The 23,047-nt window shown below is 48.4% G+C and overlaps 1 protein-coding gene across 8 annotated transcripts; it reads left to right on the top strand.

The window, feature by feature from the left end:
• The first annotated feature begins 182 nt into the window (after positions 1-182).
• THAP4 (THAP domain containing 4) lies at positions 183-21,009 on the top strand. Of its 8 annotated transcripts, none has more exons than XM_040612790.1 (6): positions 310-456; positions 1,310-2,466; positions 11,331-11,490; positions 14,930-15,039; positions 16,372-16,475; positions 20,686-21,009. In XM_040612790.1, exons 1-6 carry the CDS (start codon positions 380-382, stop codon positions 20,803-20,805), a joined length of 1,728 nt encoding a protein of 575 aa, XP_040468724.1. In that variant the 5' UTR covers positions 310-379; the 3' UTR covers positions 20,806-21,009. The 8 variants fall into 8 exon arrangements, 7 of the variants coding, with proteins under 7 accessions (XP_040468725.1, XP_040468724.1, XP_040468726.1 ...); XM_040612796.1 differs by lacking the exons at positions 310-456; positions 1,310-2,466 and adding exons at positions 5,567-5,691; positions 7,446-7,524; XM_040612795.1 differs by lacking the exons at positions 310-456; positions 1,310-2,466 and adding exons at positions 5,567-5,691; positions 7,421-7,524.
• Positions 21,010-23,047: the final 2,038 nt, after the last annotated feature.

Raw genomic sequence — 23,047 nt, 5'->3', positions numbered from 1 at the left:
TCTCTCCCCAGGAGGGTAACCCCCCTCACACCGCCCCTCTCGGAAACGCCTTTGACAGCTCGGCCGCCACGGTCCGAGCGGCTCGTCGGGAGGCCGGACGCCCTGCAGCAAGGAGGAGGCAAGCGAGCGGCGCCGGGAGCGATTCCCTCCCTTCCCCCCCGCCCTAGAGTATCGGCGCTGTACGGTGGAGCCCAGGCCAAAATGGCGGCGGCCTTGTGGTGGCCGCCATCTTGGTTGACGGCAGTGCCGTACAGAAACCCCTTCCCCAGCGGCGGAGGGGCGGCCGGGGTGACCTGGCTCCGCCATCTTGCCGTACGGCTGGCGGCGGCCCGGGCCGGCGGGCGGGGGCCGGGGCGGGCCCGGCCGGCGGCGGCCGGAGATGGTGATCTGCTGCGCCGCCGCCAACTGCTCCAACCGGCAGGGGAAGGCGCACCGGGGCGCCGTCTCCTTCCACAGGTAAGGGCGGCCGCCCGGCCCGCTTCAGCCCCGCCGCCCCCGGCCCTCCGCAGGTGCCACGGCTGGGCCTCCCCCAGCCCCTGGCTCCGCTCTGGCCTGGCCGCCGGGCTGGGGGCGGCTGCCTGCCCTGCCCGTCCCTCCCCGGCACCGCCGGGCCCCCAGCGGCAGCGGCCGCCCTTTGTTTTCCTCAGCGCCGGGGACCGGCTTTGGGCTCCAGAAACCGGCCAGGCAGCGGGGAGCTGCCCCTCGCCGCCGCGGGGCCTGGGCCCCAGGCTGGGCTGAGGCCTGCCCCCCCCCCCGCCTGCCCCCCGGGCCTGCCCCCTGCCCCTCGCCCCGGCCTTGCCGGCGATGCTGCCGTAGCCGAGACCCCAGGGGGCGCCCGGTGCGAGTCCCTGTGGAAAAGGTGCCTTGTTCAGCCGCTCAGGGTCTTTTTTTTTTTTTTCCGGTCCGGGTCTTTTTACACCTGACTAAATACACCCGCCGTAAACATCAACGGGCTTGTGGAGGCGGCGGGTGGGCTGCGTGTTGGCCGAGCTGGGCTGTTTCGGTGCTTGTGGCATCCTCGTTCCTTGCAGGCTGCTGCCTTGCTGGCGGGCGGGTGAGCTGCTGGGTGGCCGGTCGGTTGCTGATGGAAAGGGAAACGACGCTTTTTACTGTTGTGCTGGTTGTGGAGCGGAGCTGTTGGTGGAGGGAAGGAATGTTGAGTGTTTCGGCCCAAAGTGAAATAATCCTCAAATGAGTGTACCTGTTAAAGTACAGCTTTCGCGAGAATTTCTGAGACCTGAGAGTACCAGCGCCTCTAATTTCCAAAATACGACTTAATTTTGCATGGGTTTTGTCTGTTTGTTCTTAGATTCCCACTGAAGGATTCAAAACGTCTGATTCAGTGGCTGAAAGCTGTTCAGAGAGACAACTGGACTCCCACCAAGTATTCATTTCTTTGCAGCGAGCATTTCACCAAAGACAGCTTTTCTAAGCGACTGGAAGACCAGCACCGGCTGCTGAAGCCCACTGCTGTCCCTACTATCTTCCAGCTTGCAGAGAAAAAACACGACAACCTGGATTATGTCAGAAGCAGAAGAAAAATAGCAAGCCAGGTGACACTGCAGGATGGAGAAGACCCTAGGGAAGGAGGCTGTGAGGTAGTTCAGAGAACCTCATCTTCTGGCCAGGACTTCATGGTGATGCAAGGGACAAATGAGATGGAGGAGGCAACTTTGCAAGTGGAAATCGGATCGATTGAGGAGGAAGAAGAGAACCTCCACAGCCAGCGGGATGGACCTCGGAGAAGGACGTTAGGTGATAAATTGGTTGCAAAGCCTGGACCTCAGAAAAAGCCTGAGAGATCTTCTGTGGAGGACTGTCCTAAAGCCACCTGGACAGGGAGCTGGATAGCAGACAGAAGTGGTGTGTCAGTTGACGATTTCACACCTCCTGCCTCTGGTGCTTGCAAGTTCATTGGCTCCCTTCATTCTTACAGCTTTTCCTCGAAGCATGCCAGAGAGAGGCCATCTTTCCCAAAAGAGCAGCTAGAAAGGAAAAGGCCAAAGAGAGATGTGGAACCAAGCTGCAGCAGCCATCTTATGGGACACAATAAGGCCGTAGCGGAAGGCTCCCCTACTTCATCCCTCACTGCAACCCCTCAGAAACCTTCCCAGGGTTTGTCGGCATCCCCTGCAGACCTTACCCCTCAGCCTGCCGCTGAGGCTGTGGTGGGGCGGAAGGGTGATACAGATGCCAACCCCATGTCAATCAACGAGGTCATCATGTCGGCCTCAGGAGCTTGCAAGCTCATTGACTCCCTCCACTCATACTGTTTCTCCTCCAGGCAGAGCAAAAGTCAGGTGTGCTGCTTGCGTGAGCAGGTAGAAAAGAAGAATGGAGAGTTGAAACTTTTGAGGCAGAGGGTCAGTCGCTCTGACAGTCAAGTCAGGAAACTGAAGGAGAAGCTAGATGAGCTGAAGAGGATCAGTTTCCCTTACTTGAACAGCCTGCTATCCCAGGACTGTGGTCAGTATTCCCAGTGGCTTTGCATTGAGGCAGAATACACCATTTTCTTACAAATAAGAGGCTGTTTAAGTTACAAGCTGTAGAGATGTGATGGGTAAAAAGTATGAGAAAGGTATGTCTTTGGAAGGAAAAGTAGTAGCTTGTGTTAAACCAACAGACAGAGGTGAAAAAATGAGAGTTTTGGGCACATCAGTTATTTCTTATATCCCAAAAGTTTTGGAGGTGATTCCTGGTATGCAATGGGAAGTTTGGTCGTGGTGTTGCTGACAACTCTCTTGATGATTTTTATTTTTTTTTTTCCTGCCTGGATTATTTTAACTTGTTTGTGACTCAGTAGCACCTGTTAGGATTTGTCTTCCTTTGGAGCGTGCCTGTGAATTTTTTTGGTGTGTTAATGAGCTGTCATGGGCAGCAGGTATCTGGGAAAGCTGTTGTAGTCGTCTCCAGTGATGTAAGAAGTACTTGTGATCTTAGATTTCATACGCTGCACTCACTACACGAAGTCTAAGCGAGGTGGTAGGTGTCAAATATGACAATGTCATGATAACACAGTGAGGTCACTTTTTGTGACCGGATGTCTGTGTTTGATCATTTCCTCCCTTAGAAGGCAGAAGTCATTGGGAAAAGGATAATAAAGTGGCAAGAGATGGAGAATGACTTCTCTATCAATTAAAAAAATAAAACTGAGACACTTGAAAATGTAAGGGAGCTCAGCAAGGGATGAGGTCATGTAAAAAAGTTGTTGTGGAGAAGTTGAATCGGGCCATAACCCTTTTTCTTGCAAGAAAAGGAGTGATTTAATATACAGCTGATAAAACTTCTGCACAGTGACTCTAGTTGTGAGATGCAATTCAGGGGTAGTTTACGAGTATTTCATGATGTTTGGTATTTGTGTGGCTGCTGAGGAAATGTTGGGTTGCCTTGTGAAGGATGCGTGGCTTGGGGCTTTCTTGAAGAAGTCATCGCACATGGATGGTTAGGTATCCTCTGATAGTAATTCTTGAATCTCTTCTTTAGGATAAAAAGAAATCTTGATTGCTGCTTCTAAAACCGTGTAGTATTAGACATGGTCAGAAACACGATACTGGCGTAGGCAGACTGTTATAGCATGGCCTACTTCCTGCTGCTTCAGTCAAGTGCAAGAAAATAAACCCCGACAAAATTCTTGAAGGTCAATACCCAATGCTAGTTTTACCATGTGTTTTTAATTTTTCGAAGTATAAGAAAACTCAGTTTGATTTGGGTAGAGAGGGAAAAAGAATGTTTTTCCCCCTCCGTGGGAAATCAACATAGTCTTATTTGTACCTTCTGGTCTGTATTTTTGTATTGTTTTGTTGTCAAACTACAGAAAGTATCTATATACAATTTTAGGGCTTGCAATTGTTATTCATATATATGTATATATGAAAAAGGATGTCTAGTTTTGTTGGAATACCTTCAATGAGATACTAATGGCAAAAAGAAAGATGTTTATCTTTATTCGAGGAAGCACTGTGATTTTCCTGAGATGGATCTTCTTGTATGTATATGGCTTTGAGAACATGAGAATTGCATATTAAGAATATCTTCTTTAAGAACGTAAGAATTATATATTCTGTTTTCTAAGGGAAAATATAATTATTTTTTTTTTAACGAATTGACTAGCTCATTACCTGTTCTGCCATCTCTTACCAGCATAATTGGAGATCAGTATGTGAAAATGAACCATTTTGGCGATTGTAGCTTGGTGCAATGGGAAGTTCTTACGGAGCCCTTTGGCTGGTGACTTTTTCTAAGGGGTTGGTGGGTGGGTGGTTGGCAGCTTTTTTTTTCTTAGCTGAATCTTGGTGCTGTTCTGCCTTGTATTGCTTTTTGTGTGCTCACGGTAATAGTTTATGGCAGTCAAAATACCTGATTAAGTGCAGCTGATTGCTGCTGGGCAGAGTCTGGTTTATGCCTAGACACTAAGTTTTACTGTAATACAGAGCTAAATTGAAGAAAGGCTTTTTGGTATTCATAAAAATACAGTCAGGTAATGTATTACCTCAATAATAATTACAGACTTTTTTTAGTAGCTATGTTTCAGTTGTCCCAAGTCATCTGATGTGTAGTTGAGGTGCTGTTGTTAGCTGTGAACCTGAGCTTGCGTATTTTTTTTTCTTCTAAAGGCAGTGCCTTGGGGATAGGGAGCGTAAGTACAGTAACCGACAGGACTGACCGTGCAGGTTGTTACGTGTCTGCATCCCAACTCCACATGCTGCGGGACCTCTCTTTGCTGCTGCCTGACGCTCAGCCGCTTCCACAGAATTGCGAACAGAAAAGTGAGCTTTAGGCCTGCGCCCATTAAGCAGATCTTCATTTTGGTACTAGTTCTCAACCAATATTTTCCTCCAGTGAGACAAGTAAATTTCTGCTGGCTGTACCCAAACTACAGCCAGCTGGAAAGAGCAGGTTTCAGCAAAACTGGTGTACATGCAGCCTCCGCCAGCCACACTTGAAGATTGGTGACTCAGTCTGGGTGAGTTTGGCTCACAGTGTGCTCGAACTGTCATGTTGTGCTCAAGCGGTGTTTCCCAACCTGTCTTAACAGGGGTGTTGACTAACTGGTTTTAGGAGAAGCCCTGGACTGTTTCCTACACAGCTGCCACATTGGCCTTTTCCATCTAAACATTGAATTTGCTCTCTCCTTTGGCAGGGGAGTGTTTCCTTCTGTTTTATGAGCTGCTTCAGAGGTCCGTGGACCAAAGGTTGAGGAGCTTCTAGCAGAGGAGCGCCGTTAGGCACAGCACACCAGGCAGAATGAGGTCAGATGCATCTTCTGGAGAAGATGCACTGGGAGAAATTAGGGAGAGTCAATGAACAGCTCTGGATCCAGTGTCCTGGGGAGGGGGGAAGACTATTCTAACAGCCATGTCCTCTGATGCACAAATACTATTTGACCAGCTTGTTCTGCTTGAACATTTCACAGCTCTGCTGCATCATGCTCCCCCAATGCTAGCACAGACGGGAGATCTGAGGGTCCTCCTTTCCTCGTCTTAATGTGTTCAGGCTTGGTCCTTTTATAAAACTACATCTCCCAGCAGGCACTGGGATAACTGTGTTGCCTAATCATGAGATCACTTCCCTTATGGCCATCTTGTCAACCCTGCGCAAAACACTTTCTGGTGAGCAAAGGTGGTTAGAGAGCTAGACCAAGCGATAGAAAAGTAACTCTGCAAATTATGGCTGGCAATGGAGCAATCGCAGGTAGGATTCAACGGGGTTGAAGTGTCTGTATTTATCAGAGAGGTAAAGCTGTTAGAATTCAGCTGTTTGAGCATACGTGAGGCCGCTTACACGCTGCATGTCTATTTTCATGAAGGTCATATTAAAGGCAGGAGAGTTTGCAGAATGAGTCCATCTGAAAAACAGTTAGAAATTTGCTAGGAATCTGTAGGAAATCATATTTCCCTCCAGCTTAGTTTTGTCTTTAAATATTTCTACAAAGCCAGAGTAGAAATGGGGCCATTTGTAATTCTTTTTACATACCGATAAAGCATAGTTTGTGAACTTTGTGGACAAGCAGAAGGATTCAAACATTAAATGTTTGGTTTTGTGCTGAGATGGGAGTCCTGATGCCTGGTCTGTGGGGCCTGAGGTGCTGTTTCCCATCGAGGTGGCAAAAGGTTTTCGTTTGTGTTGCAGAAAACAAATAGCAAAATCATGTTTCTCAGTGGCAGTGGGAAGAGAAATGGGGTTGTGCAAGGATGCGAGATGCTGTATTTTCATCTGTCTGAGCAGGACTTGGAACAGCAATGGGTCCTTGTCCAGTTTAGCTTGAAAATGAAACATTTATAGTGGATTGCAGAGATGTGCTGTCAGAAAAATTGCCTCTGCCAGGGCAGGCACTGCTGACTTGGCAGCTGCACATTAACTTGAAGCTAGATTTTGGAAGGAAAACACTTATTCTGAGGTGGCAGGTGGCTGCTTCCGATTTTTTTTTTTTTTCTTCTTTATTTTTTCTTGTCTGGGATGGAAATGGCCAAGGTAGAAGGCTGGTCAATATGGTAAGAGGGTGTTACAAAGAACAAGGGGGCTATAAAGTAAGCTAAGAGCGAGACAAGGAGTAGGAGCGTGTGCATAGATTAAGAGCAGGGCTGAATTTGTGGCAGAAGGTACTACAAGGGAGGCTAGGTGAGACTTCACAGCACGTATGGCTCAAGCACGTGCTACGCTGCAGCAGGTGGAAGGTAAGCTGCCTTCTGCTCCGCAACCAGTGTGCGGGCACCGACCTGACACACAGCAGGTTTGGGACTTGATGGATCAGGGACATGGCTCTTTCACCACCCCCTTGGAGAGAAAGGCAGTTGGAAGGGGGGAAAACAGACTTTTTGCTCTGCAGTTGCTTTTTTTTTTTTTTTTCCCCCCTAGTGGAATGGTCTTGTGTTTTTCTAGTTTTTTTTTCCTAATAGCCTATACAGCTTGTGCATTAAGCATTTAATTCTGCAGTGAGTCGGCAGTGACTCACAACAGAAAAACAGCTTGCAACTAGGAACCAATGAAAATGCTGACTAAGGAGAACCTGAAAGTAAAACATATTGAGGTAAGCTCAGGTAGGATATTCAGGTTTCTTGTAATAGTGTATAATTTTAAAAATGTTTTCTCTGTATTTTGTAGTGCAGGAGAACTCTTGACAGTGATTGCAGGCACTGGAGCATTTTACTGCAGACATTAGAGGCAATAACATAACAGTGCTTGGTCCTGAAATTAATTACTAAGGCTGTAAGATGAAATTTTGTGAATGTAACAACATTCCCAACTTTTAAAGCAGAGGTGGAGCTAGAGCATGTCAGTGCTAGGAATTCTTTACTGCTTTACTGAGGGGAGCATCAGCGAAGTGTGTAAAGGGGTACAACACTCAGAGAAAGGCAGCAGAGTACAAAGCCACTTAAACATGGAAGAGGTATGCTGAACAAGGCTGCTCCTTAATTAGCAGAACCTTGATGATGATTTAAATCCAGTAAGCAACTCAGCTGAAGAAAGGACTGCAGGAGGCTGCCCAGCTGTTGCTGTCGCACTTTGAGAAGAGGTGCTGCATGAGTGAGTGTGGGGTTTTCGTTTGGTTTGGTTTGGTGGTTGGTTTGGTTTTTTTGGTGGCTGGGGGTGTTGGTTAAGTTTCCTGCAGTGAGTGTACCCCAGCTTAGGGGAAATAGGTTAGCTGTCTTGTTAGCAACGAGCTGGCTGCTCATGCCACAGTTTTGCTGATAAAGCTGCATAGGAATGTGTGCCAGCATAGCTTTCTGTGCCAGGAATCCCATTTGAGAGCCACACTGGCTGAAGCCTGTGTAGACATGGCCTGAGGGGCTTGTTCAGCTGCTTTGTCTGGTTTGTCTCATGGCGGGGAGAGCATGCAGTCTTCTGCTGCAAAGCGTAGAGAGCCGGTTACAGTCTGACTTTGTTACAGTGCTGGGAGGGATTTGACTTCTAAACCCTCCATAAATGAGGAAAGGTGTGGAAACAGTCTGTGAGTTTGGAGGGATGAAGTGGGGTGGGATGGTGAAATGGAGCTGACTTGTGTGCCCAGGATCTGGGCATGCCATCCTGGAGTCTTGCTTATGTGCCTGTGGTTTTTGTCTCCCAGGCTGTTGCAAAATGTGAGCATTGTGGCTAAATTAAGTGGGATTTCATAGAGCAGTGGAGGTCTTGAAGATGCTGGGTCCCTAACAGCTTCAAGAAAATGTATCATCTGACAGGGGGAAGTGACTCCAGGAATTTCCTTGCTAAGAAAGAAGCTATAGTGTGAGCTTCCCTGTTAGATAAGAGAAATTCTGCATGTGGATGCAGGAGAACCAGCATTAAGGACCCAATCTGAGTCTGAAGCTTTAGACATGCAGAAGAGTGGCCAGTGTCTCTTGCACTGCAAATTCTCAAGTGTGGTTTGTGTTCTTGATACCATCACACACTTACGTTTTAAGCTATAGTAGCAGGTTGTTTGTAAAAGTGATGTGCCAAGAGTTTAGATCTTTAAAAAGGGAAGTATAGAAGTATATGCTCCTTTGTCAGTCAAATTCCTCTTGACAGTGACTGCATCTATGAACCTGTTTGTTTGAAACAAAGCAGCTCAGCAAAGATATTTTCCTCTTTAAACTCTTACTTTTTGTTGCTGCAATAGTCTTGCATTTACGCACCCGAACTATGATGTAAGAAGAAAATGTCTTTTAAAATCACTACTTTTTTTTTTTTTTTTTTTTTTTATGGGCTCAGTCAGACTCCTTCCTGTCCCCCCTCTCCTGCTTTTCCATTCTCTCAGCTCAGCCCTCTAACACAGAAGGCTCCCAGGGAGGAAAAAGGACTTAGTCCACTTGTCAGAGACTGATACTAAAGGTAAGAAGAGCACTGCATAGGATGTGATCAGGATATGTTTACTCCTCTGCGCTCCACTGAGTCTCTGTCCTTGTCCCTAACCAGCACTTCTGGTTTTCCAAGTGACATAACAAACTAAAAACCTCATGTTGGCTTTGCTGCCATCCAGAGAGTTTGGGAAAGTAATAATGATTGCTTGGCCATGTTGTTTGCCTGGGTGCCGTAGACTTCAAGGTGCACAGCTACATCTTCACTTTTCAGCTGGTTACAAGTGCGGCTCTTTGGATGTGAGACCAGCATGCCTAGTGGAGCACCTCCAGCCAGACTGGACGCTGCACGGCGAGGTCAGGCTGTGTGTGGGTGCTGGAAACAGTCGGTTGGCTTCTCTTCACTCATAACCATTCTAAACCAAGGCTAAAGCCATTTCTTTCGTCTGTCATGTTGATGCTTTTTTCCTGAAATGCTGCAAGGTTGGCAGGCAAAAGAAAATGAAATGCCATATTATAAGCACTCAGATGACAGAAAGTATCTTGCTCCTCGGCTTTGTTGCTGCCTCCTGACCCAGGAGAGGGCAGCAGCAGCCCAGGCTGCGGTCTCTTCCAGCCTTTCCAGAACTTTGCTCTTCCCTTTCTTGACGGGAGTTTGAGCCTGCAAAAAGCTTGGCAAGAAACACAGTGCATACAGTAGCAAGCGAAAGGCAAATACCGGTTGGCTGGGGTAGTGACCGTCTCCTTACTTGCAAAACCGTGTGCTCTCAGCGTGGAAGTAGAAAGGGAAACTGGTTCATAAGCAGCAGCGTAGAAGTATGGGGGTTCTTGTAGCAATAACTTTGGACTTTTGTTATCGATCATCACTATGTTGAGGTCTTTGCTGCACCAGAAAATAATGTTGTGTTGCTTTGGTTGCTCAGAGCACAGGTGGAAGGTAAGTACAGTGAAATACTGTCTGGTATAGTAATACTGATGTGTGACTTGTAGGAACCCCTTCTTAAAACTTTGGTAAGCTGGTGGTGAATGCACAGGCTATCAGAACAGTCTTTGCAAAGGCTGACTCTGATGCTGTAGGTTTTTATCACCTATTTTGTAGTGAGCTTTCATTTTTTCTCATGCTGTTTCACTTGTGAAATACTTCAGGATAAAGAATAGTAATAGCAGCACCTTGCTGACTTGCTGGCTGGCTTTCTAAACCTGCTATCTGGATAATAAATAACAAAAGTGGTCTCTCTTACCAGGGAAAGTTTGTGTTTCCCCTTGTTTGGCATTCCAGGTGCATACTCTCCATTCCTCTTCCTTGTTCAGTCTTTTTAGCCTGATGTTTGGGACTGAACACAGTGAAACTCTGACTGATCAAGCTAGTATTTACTCACAGCATCAGCTTTTTAGGTCAATTTCTCCCTGCATCTGAGTCTGTGCCTTTTAGACCGTCTGGACAGGTAGTTTGTTCTTGTATTACATGATGTCACTAGGTGTGGAAAACAGCCCCCTTTAGCTCCCACCCTGGTGGTATGAGGCATTTATCACATGGGTGGAAGGAGGACATGCTTTAGGTATACTTCAGTCTTACTTGTCTGCATAACATAGCTAACCTAGAGTAGTGGGCACATCACTTCTGTTGGTGTTTGTCTTTCCTGAGATTATGTGGGTCCCATATCACTTTCCCTGTTTAAACCTTAGGAATGGATCTGCCTTGCTGTTCCTTTGACTTAAAATTGTCTGTTTCTCTGATTTATTGGGTTTTTTTCAGGTCACACTCTCTGAAATCACAGCAAAATGCAAACCTGTTGTTATTCAAAGCTCTTTTAAAATGATTCATTAAAGAAGCTTTAACTTTGTGAAACAGACCTTGGTTGCTTCTTAATAAATGCATTGACAAAGGGATGTAGTTTTCTCTTCCATTTATGCTTTAACTTGCAGAGACCCTAGTCTTTTTAAAACATTTCACTTGGCCTTAGTCCACAGTCTTAAGCAGAACGACTTCTGAATGATCCCTGTCTCATTGTAAAAGTGCAGGGTGTTGTTAACCTCTTCAAGAAAATGACAGTCAAACTTTGATCTTGAATATGCATGCATCTGATTTTCACCTGATGCGAGGACTTGTTTCCTTGGTCTCTGAAACAAACAGGAATGGGACGTCCTTAGGGCTTGAGAAAAATCAGGCCAGAGCATTAGAGATTTAATTGCCATTTAGTGATAATTCTTTATGCTGGGATTTCAGTCTTCTCCTTCCTTGCATGTAGATGGGAGGGGGCTTTCTCTTCAGATCAAGCTACAGAGAGGAGTCTGTAGCAGACCACTTGGAAGAGAGCTCTAAGGCCAAGAGAGGTTTGAAAACAGACCTACTTTTGTTACCTTTGTGACTGTTCGTTGTTCCCCATCTCCCCTTGCACCTTGGAGCTGACACCACTCTAGAGAAAAGTGCTGCTGCATTGGACCATTTCTGAGGTGTTTTGTGTTCACCTCCACCCAGCTGTCAGCAGCTCACAGCAAGCTGCAGAGCACAGATCTCTGAATTTTCTTTCTTTGTTCTTTCTTCTTCCTCCACAGAGACTCCCCAGTTGAATCCTGTGATGGAACCCCTGTCCTGGATGCTGGGCACCTGGCTGTCAGACCCACCAGGAGATGGCACCTTCCCTACAATGAAGCCCTTCCAGTACCTGGAAGAAGTGCACATCTCTCATGTGGGGCAGCCCATGCTCAACTTCTCGTAAGTCAAGGGGCTTATATGTGTTGGCAGCAGCTTTTGGGTCGGATCAGGCATGGCTCCAGTGAGACTTGTTGGTTGTATTTCTTTTCTAGTGGCAAAGTAAACAAGTGTTCACCTACTGAATGAGACAATGTAATGATACGTGACTGCACGGTATGACTTTCATTTTCCTTTAAAACTTGTAATTAATGGGCATGCTGTTGCAACGTATCCAGAGCTGCACACCTGCAATCAGTGAAGATTCAGTAGCCCAAGAGTACAGTGCACTTCTACAGAGCTTTTCAAAAGTGAGTTCACACCTGTGAACTTGTGCAGAAGCACATGTATACAGGATCGGGACTGTGGCCAAGGTACAGAATACAGTTCTTGTGACCCGCCAGTCCCAAGGTTTACACAGTGAGAGGTAACGCAGTGCTGCGAATGTGACTGTAACTTAGAACAGTGAGAGTAACTTAGGGTACCAAGAGTGGCCCCAGCATGATCTATTGTTTATGCAAATTCTGTACCTGCCTTTCAAAGACCAGCGATTCTTCCACTTTAATGTGGTGTGCACTGGGTGCATATATTAGCCAGAAGATGTACTGTCCTTACGGCCAGAAAAGCCCCACTGTTCTTCTTGCTGGTGGTAGCTGTCTAATTAGAAATTAATCTTCAGGTAATAGCATTACAGCTGCTACCACTCTGCTTTGTGAAACCCCCACTTACAGATCCAATAAATGGTATGGTACAGCTGTCAAGTTTGTTCATTTAAAACTGTCATCCTCAGTCTTCACCACCATGAATATCTGAGGAAAAATTAGAAGTTTGACAAACTGTATCGAATAGGAGGCAGATAGCTTAACTGCTTTAGCTGCAAGTAGTTGTAAGAGAAATCAAAAAGAAATCTGGAGGAAGAGAAGTGATGTGTTAGCTGACTGTTCAGTGCTGCTGCAGTACTCATTTGGGAGGGGTGGGTTGGAAAATTTGTTGCTTTAAAAAAACAGATAAAAGAATAATTAAAAAATGCCAATGCTGTGTGAAAGATGCCCTGTGTTCCTGGTGTGCACCATTCGTTGTGACGGAGCTGCCAGCTCAGCATGTGACATTTTTAGTCGTTTCCAAAAGAAACAAAGCTCTGACAGTCATGCTTTGTCTACATCTCTCTCTCCAACTTTTGAACAGTTGCTGATTTGAGTTGCTTTTTTTTGTTTTTTGGTGCTGAGGAGATACACAGCTCAGGGCTGCTGAGCTCTGGGAAGCGTCAGGAGAATAGGCAGCAGACTCTGTGCCTCCCTGGCTCATGGAGCAGTGCTCCTTGACTGTTACAAGACAGTTCAGATGACTCTTGAATGCTCCAAGTACTGAAAGAAGCCTGATTTAAGTTTGTTCATCCTTTGAATCTAGATAATCCCACTATGAGGCATGAGTCAGTACAGTACCTGGCCTCGTGAGCTGCAGAGCACAGAGGCTGAGATGCTAGGACAGTCTTTAGCAGGGATGCAGCCCTGCACTACTGACAGAAGTCATTCCTGGTTCTTCTTATAACCATGTGGTTAAAAGGAGACATCCTTTATATAGAGACAAAGCCAAACGGGAGGAGCAATTTGTGTATTTGTACTCGGAGAACATCGGGGAGCTGGAGGCAGCTGCAAGGCGTACAAACTGCTCCCTAACTGCATGCCTTAGCTGTGCTCCCCCTTCCTTGTCTCCAGTTCTTTGAAGCCTTATTTTTAAGGTTTCTTATACCGTGTCCTGGTTTTGAATAGAATAGAGTTAATTTTCTTTTTAGTAGCTGGTACAGTGCTATGTTTTGGGTTTAGAATTAGAATAATGTTGATAACACAATGTTTTTAAGTTGTTGCTAAGTAATGTTTATCCTAAGTCAAGGACCTTTCAGTTTCTTAGGCCCTGCGAGTGAGAAGGCTCTGGAGGGGCACAAGAAATTGGGAGGGGACACAGCCAGGGCAGCTGACCTGAACTAGCCAAAGGGATGTTCCGTACCATAGAACGTTGTGCTCAGTATATAAACTAGAGGGGGCTGGCCAGGGCAGGCAGATTGCTGCTCAGGGACTGGCCGGGCATCGGTCAGCAGGTGCTGAGCAGTAATATTGTGCATCACTTGAGGGGCTTTTTCCTCCATTCCCCTTGGATTTTATTCCTCTCCCCCTTCTCTCTCCTTTTCATTACAGTTGTTGTGATTATTTTAGTTCAATTATTAAATCATTCTTATCTCAACCCATGAGTTTTACCTTTTTCCCCATTGTCCTCCCCATCCCGCTGAGGGGGGAAGTGAGCGAGTGGCTGTGTGGTACTTAGTTGCTGGTTGGGGTTAAACCATGACACAGTAGGGGTGCCGTGTGCTGTGTCTAGTGCTGTTGGTCTTCTAGGAAGTGTTGACTCCGCATTTTACTTCACATAGGAAATGCTTTGGATTTTTCAGCTCTCAGTGCTTCTTTAATAAATAATTGCTCCAGCTTCCCAGGTGCCTGGACAAGCCCCTTGGTCAAGCTCTACTTGCACTCTTGCTTTGTAACCATTGGGGTGACAGCTGATGATACAGATATCCCCAGTCCCAGGACGGGTCATGGTGGCCAAGGTGACTGGTGTTGGCCATTTGCAGCAGGCACGTCCCAGTTGCATGGAAGAGGCACATGTAGAAACTGCTGCCGCATGAGGGAGTTCTCGGGTGTGGATTTAGCAGCAGCAGCTCAGAGGTTGCCTCCATCTCCTTTCCTGTAGAAGGATGCAGAGTGGGAAATTCTATGAAAAACAGTATGAAAAGACAGAGATTAGCCTAAAATAAATAGGAACCAAGAGGATAGTCCACTACGTTATATAGATACCTAGCTTGCTATTGTGTATAAGCTGCTGTTTAATTCAGTTACCTGTGTAGACTTGGGAATGCTGTAGCACTGATGTGATACATAAACATGCATGATATATGTAGTCACCCATAACACGGGTGACTAAACATACAACTCTGAAGCCTCATGAAGAATAAATAAGAATCTGAGCTGAACTAAGAAATAAGAGAAATAAGTCTGCTCTGTTGCTGCCTGCAGCAAGTAATACACAAAAACCCTCAGCTTGCCAGGTTTAAAAGCTAAATAAAGATGATACTGTAATTCCAGATATTTATTTGAGAAAAGGAAGCATTTGACGCAGAGTATGCCTTCAGCATCTGTGAAATGTCTGACTTCCTGGGGGATTTTCTGAGCTACTTTGTGGAAGTTTGAACTTAACTAACTGCAGCTCTAAAAAGTAGCTCTGCCTGTAGAGTAACTGTATTTCCACGTTTGCATCTCCCAACCGTAAGCATTGTTAGTCTTCTACTCTTCAAATAATACTGAAGGTAGTCATGTAGTTAAATAAAATACTGTTGCCTCTGAGATGAAACCAGGCTAAACACTGTATTTTCAGTGCAACAAACAGCAGCTTTTGTATTCTGATTTCCCCTCAGGTTCAATGCCTTCCATCCAGACACCAGGAAGCCCATGCACCGAGAATGTGGATTCATCCGCCTCAAACCTGACACTAATAAGGTGGCCTTCATCAGTGCCCAGAACACAGGTACACACCTGATATCCATGGTGGGGAGGAGAGGTCCTTATCCTGCTCTGCCAGTTTCATCGCTTTTCCAGAAAATTATTGCACATGTCACAGCTTCATTTATTTTCACTGTGGTTTCAGTGCCAAAGAGCAGCATTGCTGCTTTTTGGCACTCGACCCACAGTGAAAACAAATTGATAAATGAGCTTGTGTCAAAAGCACGGAGTTTCTATGACTGGCTATGTGGCTTTGCCCAGACAGTATGTCTTTCTAGCTTTCTGTGACAGGTATTTTGAGGGGTATGCTTTCCTCAAATGATATATTGGTATTTGCAGATGTAGCTTTGAAACCAAAAGAGCCTCTGCCTCTGTAATGAAGAATTGTAGTCGAACCTTAATGATGGCAGGTAGTAAGTGGCCAGTGACATTCCTGATGCATTTGTAGCATCCTAGTCTTTTTTTTCTTGTTTGTTTGTTTTTGTGTGGAAGCCGGGGAAATGTCTAGATAGAAGGTTCTTCATCACCACTGCTGCTGTCAGCTGGCCACAGGTGACCTTGTCTGTGGCAGAGCCAGAGAGGCGCAGGCCTCGGCTCATGAACTCCCCTCTCTGGAGCCCTCCTCCAGTCGCTGGTTCTTCCTTAGGCAGCCGCTCCTTCCAAGCCGGGTCAGATTTAACATCCCACTAAACTGTTGTTACAGATGTCAACATTTGCCATATTTGATTCTGCGGTGCACGGCAGAGCTTGTGGGGTTGTGGTGGTTTGAAACCTCCTTTGCAGCCTCTCCATCCAGGAGTGTTTGGTGTGAGCTGCTTAGCAGGTTCCCTGTGAGAGAACCTGCCTGGGCTGTGGTACTACCAAGAGCCTCAGCAGCACCATAGTCAGGGGAGCTGCTCTCCTACTGTTCCTTTCACAATCTTGGAGAGTAATCTCGGTGCAGCCTTATTTCTTAGTTCTTAAACTAGAAGATGTTCCCACTGTGTGGATGTAGTGCCTTGGTACTTGTTACACACCTTACAGGAACTGAATGAGAGAGGGAACCACATCCAAATGTTAAAGTGTTAAAACCCAGTTGGTGCTTAATTTTGCATCTAAAATTCCAGAGCAGGTGCTGAAGGGAACACTGCTAGTTGCAATGCGATATGCATCCCACATGATATGAGTAAGTCTGGCTAGATTTTTCTAAGCAGCGTTACATGTCTGAGGTGGTGTGGGTTTGCAGTTGTCAGTATGTGCTAGGTCAAATAAAACTGCTCTTCAGGGAGAGTGATGCTCTGTTACTTAGCCTAATAATTGTGACATTGTTAAGTAACCTAAGTAGCTTAATAAATATTATGGCCTTGCTTCTCACTAGGTCTGGTGGAGGTGGAGGAAGGGGAGGTGAATGGACAAGAGCTGTCTATAGCTTCTCACTCCATAGCCAGGATCTCCTTTGCCAAGAAGCCCCATGTAGAGCAGGTGAGTGCACACACAGTGAGCAATCAGCATGGTATTGCTAGCCCCAGAAGGTGTCTAGTTGAGAGGATAGGTTGATTAGCACACTTTAATTACAGATTGGCATTAGAAGTTCTTGGAAATGCTGCATGGCATCCTGGCTTATCCTTTCTCTAACAGCCTTCAGAATGTATTTTGTTCATTACAAGACCCAGAGGGATCATTAAGATAAGAGCTGATGCACTGAATCTGGCCAGCCAGCCCAGAATCCTGTCTCTAGCAGTGGCCAGTAGCCGGTCTTTAGGGAAAAGAATAGGACACTCTTCTCTGAATACCTTTCTACAGGTGGGAGATTCTGGTGTTCTGGATTAACTACAGTATGAGGGTGCACATGTAAGGTATGCCCAATATTAGGCCCCACTGGGATATTTTAGCAGTGCATGCCTTTCACCTTTTTTTTTGCAAATCTTGCTTGCTTACTTTTTAGGGCATTCACAGGTCACTCTGGGCTCTCTTCCCATCCATGGCTGCTTGGCGGGGGCTGGTGCTTGCTGTCAGCTCCGCTCTTGGCTGACTGCTTCTTGGGGTTTGAACTTTTTGTGTAGCGGCACTTTGCTGTTGACACAGCTGGGTGGGCTGCAGCCAGCTGCCAGTAAGACGGCACTGCTGGAGCTGGTGCAGCGTGCTGAGGTCACCGCTGGAATCCCAGTTATCACACACAGATGCAGTCGTCTTGGCTGACTAGCAGCTGAGAAAGGCAACAAGGTTGAACAAGCTCTCACAGGGAGTAGGTACCAGCATGTTCTTGCACCTGTTTGGTTTTCTCTGGTAACGTGAGCCAAGTGACTGGCTGCAAGGTTTTAAGGGTGACAAGTGGGGGAGAAGACACACCTTACTTGGATTCCTTGGATTCCAGCAAATACAGTGCTGCCTCATTCTGGACTTCAAGGCTGAATTTTGCAACGTAGTTTCTAAGAGCTATAAAAGCAACCCATAGATAATGGAGAGCACGAGTTTGTACAGATGCAGCCGGTGTCATAAGCCTGCTCCCTACATTCACTGATGCGCCAAAGTGTGTATGTCCCTACACAAACAATGTCTGAACTCTGGAAAAGCAGTCCTAACTGCTTTGCCTTCCCATGCCTGTTTTAAGTTGTTGGCTTTCTCCTTTCCCAGGAGCAACTGTATTGCCTCCTTTCTATAGCAGGAGGAATAAACCCACTAAATACTAAGGGTATCACCGAAGCAGTGGAGGCTTGTAATTACTAACATGTCAGTAAAATGGACCGCCCTCTCAGAGTCACCGCCTGAAATGTGAGCAGTTAGACTGGCAGGAGGAGAGGGGGGTGGCAACAGAAAGCCAAGAAATGGCTCGCTGACTGAGGGCTCTGGGCCCAGCTTTGGCTGAAGGCTGGAAGAAGGAGCCACCCAAGCTGAAGGTCCACGCTCACCTGGGACCTGAGGGCAGTTCAGGCCTAGGTCCTGGTCACAGTGAGTGTCTGGGGGGGGCCTGGCTGGTGGAGGAGGATGTGCAATGAGAGGGTACGGCAGGTAACCAGCTCCCGACACTGCCTCTTCTCCACCAAGGACTGCGTAAATTGCCCACGGAAATGAAGAAACTGCGGGTGTCGTGAGAAGGGCATGGGTGCTGCTGCTTTCGTTGCTCGTTTGGAGAACACATCACCATTGTGTTGTGCTCCTGCCGAAAAGCGATTTGGGATGGCTGTGGCTTGGCTGAGGTGTAACTTGGGCAGGAAGAGCCGTTCCCTGGGCCAGGGCTGTGTGACAGGCACTTGCCAGTGCAGCTGTGCTGGGGTGCAGGGAGCTCTCTGCATGGGCAGAGAGGAGCAGTCCCTGGGCCTGTCCCTGTCAGAGGCGATGCTGATGGCACATCGGGCGCAGCTGCAGCATGTGAGACTCTTCCCACCTCCCTGAGGAGCGAGTGGCTCTCGCCTCCCACCCTGCACCTAAAAGGGGGGAGATGCTGGTCACCGAGCAGCGCTCCTAGCTGGATTTCTTTCTAAACAGCCTGCTCGTGTTCCCCTGGCAGTGCTTGGAGAACAGGCATGTTTTCCCGTAGTTTTAGACTTGAGGACAGCCCTCGCAGGGTGCAGGCATGGAGGGAACTGGCTGATGCGCCTGCAAGGCTGCAGTGCTGTTGGTGAAAGGTGATGGAGGTCAGCGGAGTTTCCCGATGACTGGAGACCTGTGGGTCACCCGTCTTCAGAAAGTGCCGGAAGGTCAGCTACAAGCTGCTCAGCCTTAAAAGCTTCAGCCCCTGGAGACTTCAGCACATATGAAGGAGAAGGTGACTGGGCCCAGTTGGTGTGGTTTTACCATGGGGGAATGGTGCCTGGCTGACCTGGTTGTCTTCTGTGAGAACATGACTGGATATGTGGATGAGGGAACAGCAGTGATGTCACTTACCTTGAATTCAGCAATTTCCCGTGGCCGTTTCGCAGTGCTGCATGTTTCCTCTCCTGTGTGGAAAGCAGCACCCTCCCCTCGTGTCTCAGGTGTACACGGAGCTTGCCCTCCCACAGCACCAGCAGCCAGCCTTGACTGAAGCTGGCCTTTAAGAGAAAAATCCCCTCTTCTTTTTTTGCCCGGTTCATTTCATGTTCTTCTGGCATTCAGACTTAATGGCCTGACCTACACTGGGCAGTTCAGGAAAAATTGGGCCATTCAGCGACCCTGAACTAAGGTCACCTGTTGTGAGGTGATTTCTTGTTTAAGTCTTTTGTATTCCTTTTGATTGCCTTTTCCTGCTTAAGGTATTTGAGGAGCGCTGTTGTGCATTACAAAGAAAGCCCCGCCTGATCAGCAAATATTAATCAAAACATCGTTTGCATGTAATGCTGTTGCTACTGTTGCCCCAGTGAATGTCAGAGCAGCTTCGCTCTGAGCTGGCAATAACCTCCTGGGAGGACGTGTTGGATATTGGTACGAAGAGCACACCATGGCTGGCCTCAGGAATGGATGCAAGGGAGCCGAGGCTGTCCTGGAGCACGCAGGCCGGCAGTAGGTCACGGGCATGCCCGTGGGTGACCTCCACTGGAAATGAAAGCGTTTGCAAAAGCCTCTGCGTTTTAGGAATTTCGAAATGGAGCTGGTTTAAGTGACTGCAAATGAATCATGCTTGCAGATTATCCTGCTGTCCCCAGGACTTTGGTTCTGTTTGCCCCTGGGATTGTGTTCATCGTGGGAAGCACAAGCGGCCACCAGGCGGTATAAAGAGCTCTTTGGGATGACATGGAGCCAATCTGCCAAAATTGCACCTGAGAAGGACCTAAGTGCTAGTTGTGTGGGGTCTATGCTAAGCTGCCTCTTTGCAGCAGCGGTCACTCGGGGAGCTGCTGTGCCCTGGTGCCATCCACAGTTACGTGGCTGTTCTGCCAGGCCAAGCAGCTGGAGGGATGCCCTCCAGAGTGCTGTTCTCCAACAGGCGCTGAGGTTCAAAAAGGATGGTCGCGCATCTCTCCTTTACTTTGGCAGCAGCTAGGAGCAGACCTACGACGCATGCTCATCAACGGACGCTTAGCTGCCGCCTCCAGTGTGGAAGCTGCTGAAGCCTGGGTGCAAGCACCTGCTTGCACAGGTCCCAAGTGGCCCAGCTCTGCTGGGCATCCCCAAATTGCCTCTCTTGACGTTTGGTGCAGCACAGAGACACAGCCTGTGCGGCTGGAGGGGTGGGGACGACGTTGCCTGTCGAGCCCTCTCGATGGACAGCAGCATGGCTCCCTCCTGCCCTGCGGCTGGCTGCAGGTGCAAGCAGAGGCTTGGCAGGCTCTGATCTCCCCGTGTAGCATGAGCAGCACCTTCCTCTGGCCCCGGGTGTTGGCTTACAGAGAGCCTCAGCGGTGCTGAAAGCTGCCTTGGGGATGCCATCCAGCACAGAGCAGCTCCCTGAGCTACTAGCCGGGAGCTGCTCTCCTGGTGGAGGGATGCTGGCCTGTCTGTGCTGAGGTGATGTCAGTAGTAGTTCCAGGACACTGTGCTGCTCCGTGGATAATGGTCTCGGGACTTGGAGCTGTTAATTTGAAAGGGCTGCCTTCTTTAGGAGGGAAAACTTCTCATTTACTCACATGGCTGTAGTGAGCATATCCTTCCCTCTGTGGTGCATTGACAGCAAATGTAAGGATGGCAAAGGGCAAGTAGACAGTGCAGGTACAGAACTTAGTCTGCAGATGCCGTTTGCTTGATTTCGTTATTTCTTTTCTTACCCCCTTTTCAGATTACCAGAAAATTCAGGCTCAATTCTGATGGGAAACTCGAACAAACTGTCTCAATGGCAACCACTACGCAGCCCATGACTCAGCACCTCCACATCACCTACAAAAAGGTGACGCCCTGACGCCAGAAGGGATGGATCTCCCTGCGGAGGACGAGGAGCCCCTGGGGCATCGTGCCAAGAGCAGTGGCAGCTCAGGAGCACAGCAGGGCAGACCCTGGAGCTCACTGCCTGCGCTTGCCCCCAGGGCGCAGAGCTTCCCGTCCTGTTGAGAATGTTACTCAGATGTTTCTGTAATGGTATATCAATAAAAAGCTTTTATTTTTATGGCTGTGTCCTTGGGCGTGATTGCAGAGTGATCTGTGTGTCCCTCTGCTCCGGCAGTGGTTACAGAGGGGCTTTTTGGTGCCTGTTCGTTAGTAGGCGTTGAGTTGTAGGTCCAACCTCCTGGACCCTTCTCTGCCACCTGAATAACGCCGCAAGAAGCAGCAGGGTCAGGAATGGATTTGCATGGCAGGGACATACCCTGAGAACTGCAGCTCCTGCCTGATGAAACTCGGCTCAAATATTTGGAGGGAGCACCTACATCTTGCTGTGGGACTGGGAGAACTGTCGCAGGACCCAGTTCTGATGGTGCCATCCAGCTGACTTGAGAGGACTTGGGACAGTCCTGGAGGTCGGGGCCGGACCTTGCCTAGCTTCAGTGCAGAACGTCACAAGAGTTTGGGTGACAACTGTGAGCCAACGGACAGAAGAGAAACTGCCAACAGTGGGATTGATCTTGGCAGCTCTTTTTTTCTAGCACGGGAGTCATGGTGCTGCTTTGACCTTTGTGAAATCTGTCATCAAGGCCCTCATCGGTGAGGGAGGCAAAGGTCTAGCACTGCCTCTGGCCCACAGCAGAGGTGGGAGAGACAGTTCTGGCTGTGTCTCTCCTTTGATTGTCTCCAAAGGCTTTCTGTGGTGGTTTTGTGGCTCTAGGGAAGGCCTGGGCTGTGATATTTCTTTCTTACAAGCTTTCTGATGCCAAACATTGTGCTGAAACTCCTGTGTGAGGGCACAAGGAGTCTCATTTGCACCTATGACTTCCTTAGGGGCCCAAGACCCATCTCGGCAAAGGGATATGAACTGTCATCGTTTTGGGAATGTCTGGTCTGGCAGCTCCCGGAGCTTCTCTGAGCTTTGTGGTGGCGTCCTCAGTGTTTCAGGCAGGGAGCACAAAATGATTCAGAGAGGTGGTTTCAGCATGTAGTGCTACAATGGTATTTTTGAGAAAAGAGGAGGCGGCAAACAATTCAAATCCCGTGTTATATTCCATAGCTCCTGTATTTGGAGATGAAAATGCGAACTGGGGCCAGGAAATGATAGAACAGAAACTTCTCATGGTTTTGGAGACAGCAGGAGGCTTGTGGGCGGTGGAACTTTACAAATAGTCTCTGATCTGTGAAGAGGTGGTTTTTGAATGCTGATGCTCTAGGTCTGCGAATAGAGGATGTTACCAGTGGCGTGATGCACAGATGGAGGCCAGTCATGAGTGGTGTACCCCAGGGGTCAGCGCTGGGTCTGATATTCTTCCTCATCGCTAGTGATCTGGATGGCGGGGCACCCTGCACCCTTAGCAAGTCTGCTGGTGACTCAGCACTGGAAGGAGTACCTGAGACACCAGAGGATCACGCTGCCACCCCGAGGGACCTCGACAAGCTGCAGAAATGGGCCAATGGAAATTTCCTGAAGTTCCATCAAGGGACATGCAAAGTCCTGCCCCTGGGGAGGAAGAGCCCCAGGCAGGAGGACATGCTGCGGTACCCGGCTAGAAGGCAGCTCTGCAGAAAAGGCCCTGGTGGGCACTATGTTGAAGTGGAGCCAGCAAAGGTGGCCACTGGCGTGCTGGGCTGCCTGAGGAGGAGCAGTGCCCGCAGGCAGAGGGAGTAGATCCTTCCCTTCTGCCCAGCACTGGTGAAGCCACCCCCAGAGCCCTGTATCCAGCACCGGGCTCCCCAGGGCATGAGAAACAGATACTGACTGGAGAGAGCCCAGTGAAGAGCCACCAAGGTGGGGAAGGGACCGGAGCATTTCTCCAGTGAGGACAGGCAGGGAGACATGGGACTCTTCAGCCTGCAGAAGAGAAGGCTCGGGGCACCGTCTCCATATAGGTCACTGTCTGAAGGGAGGGTGCAAAGATGGAGCCTGGCCCTTCCCAGTGGTGCCCAGGGTCCATCCTGCTCAGGGTGGCCCTCCTTCAGCAGGGGCTGGCACCAGGTGACCCCCGGAGGGCCCTGCCAGCCCCAACCGCTCCGCAAGCGTCTGATGCTGGCGCAAGAACCAACAGCAGCAGGGACGCCTGAAAGGGGCCTGAGCAGGCTCG

Source organism: Falco naumanni, chromosome 13 (genome assembly GCF_017639655.2).
Source record: "Falco naumanni isolate bFalNau1 chromosome 13, bFalNau1.pat, whole genome shotgun sequence".
Lineage (NCBI taxonomy): Eukaryota > Metazoa > Chordata > Aves > Falconiformes > Falconidae > Falco > Falco naumanni.
Note: the sequence above shows the minus strand (reverse complement) of the source record. Positions and strands in the feature narration are given on the sequence as shown.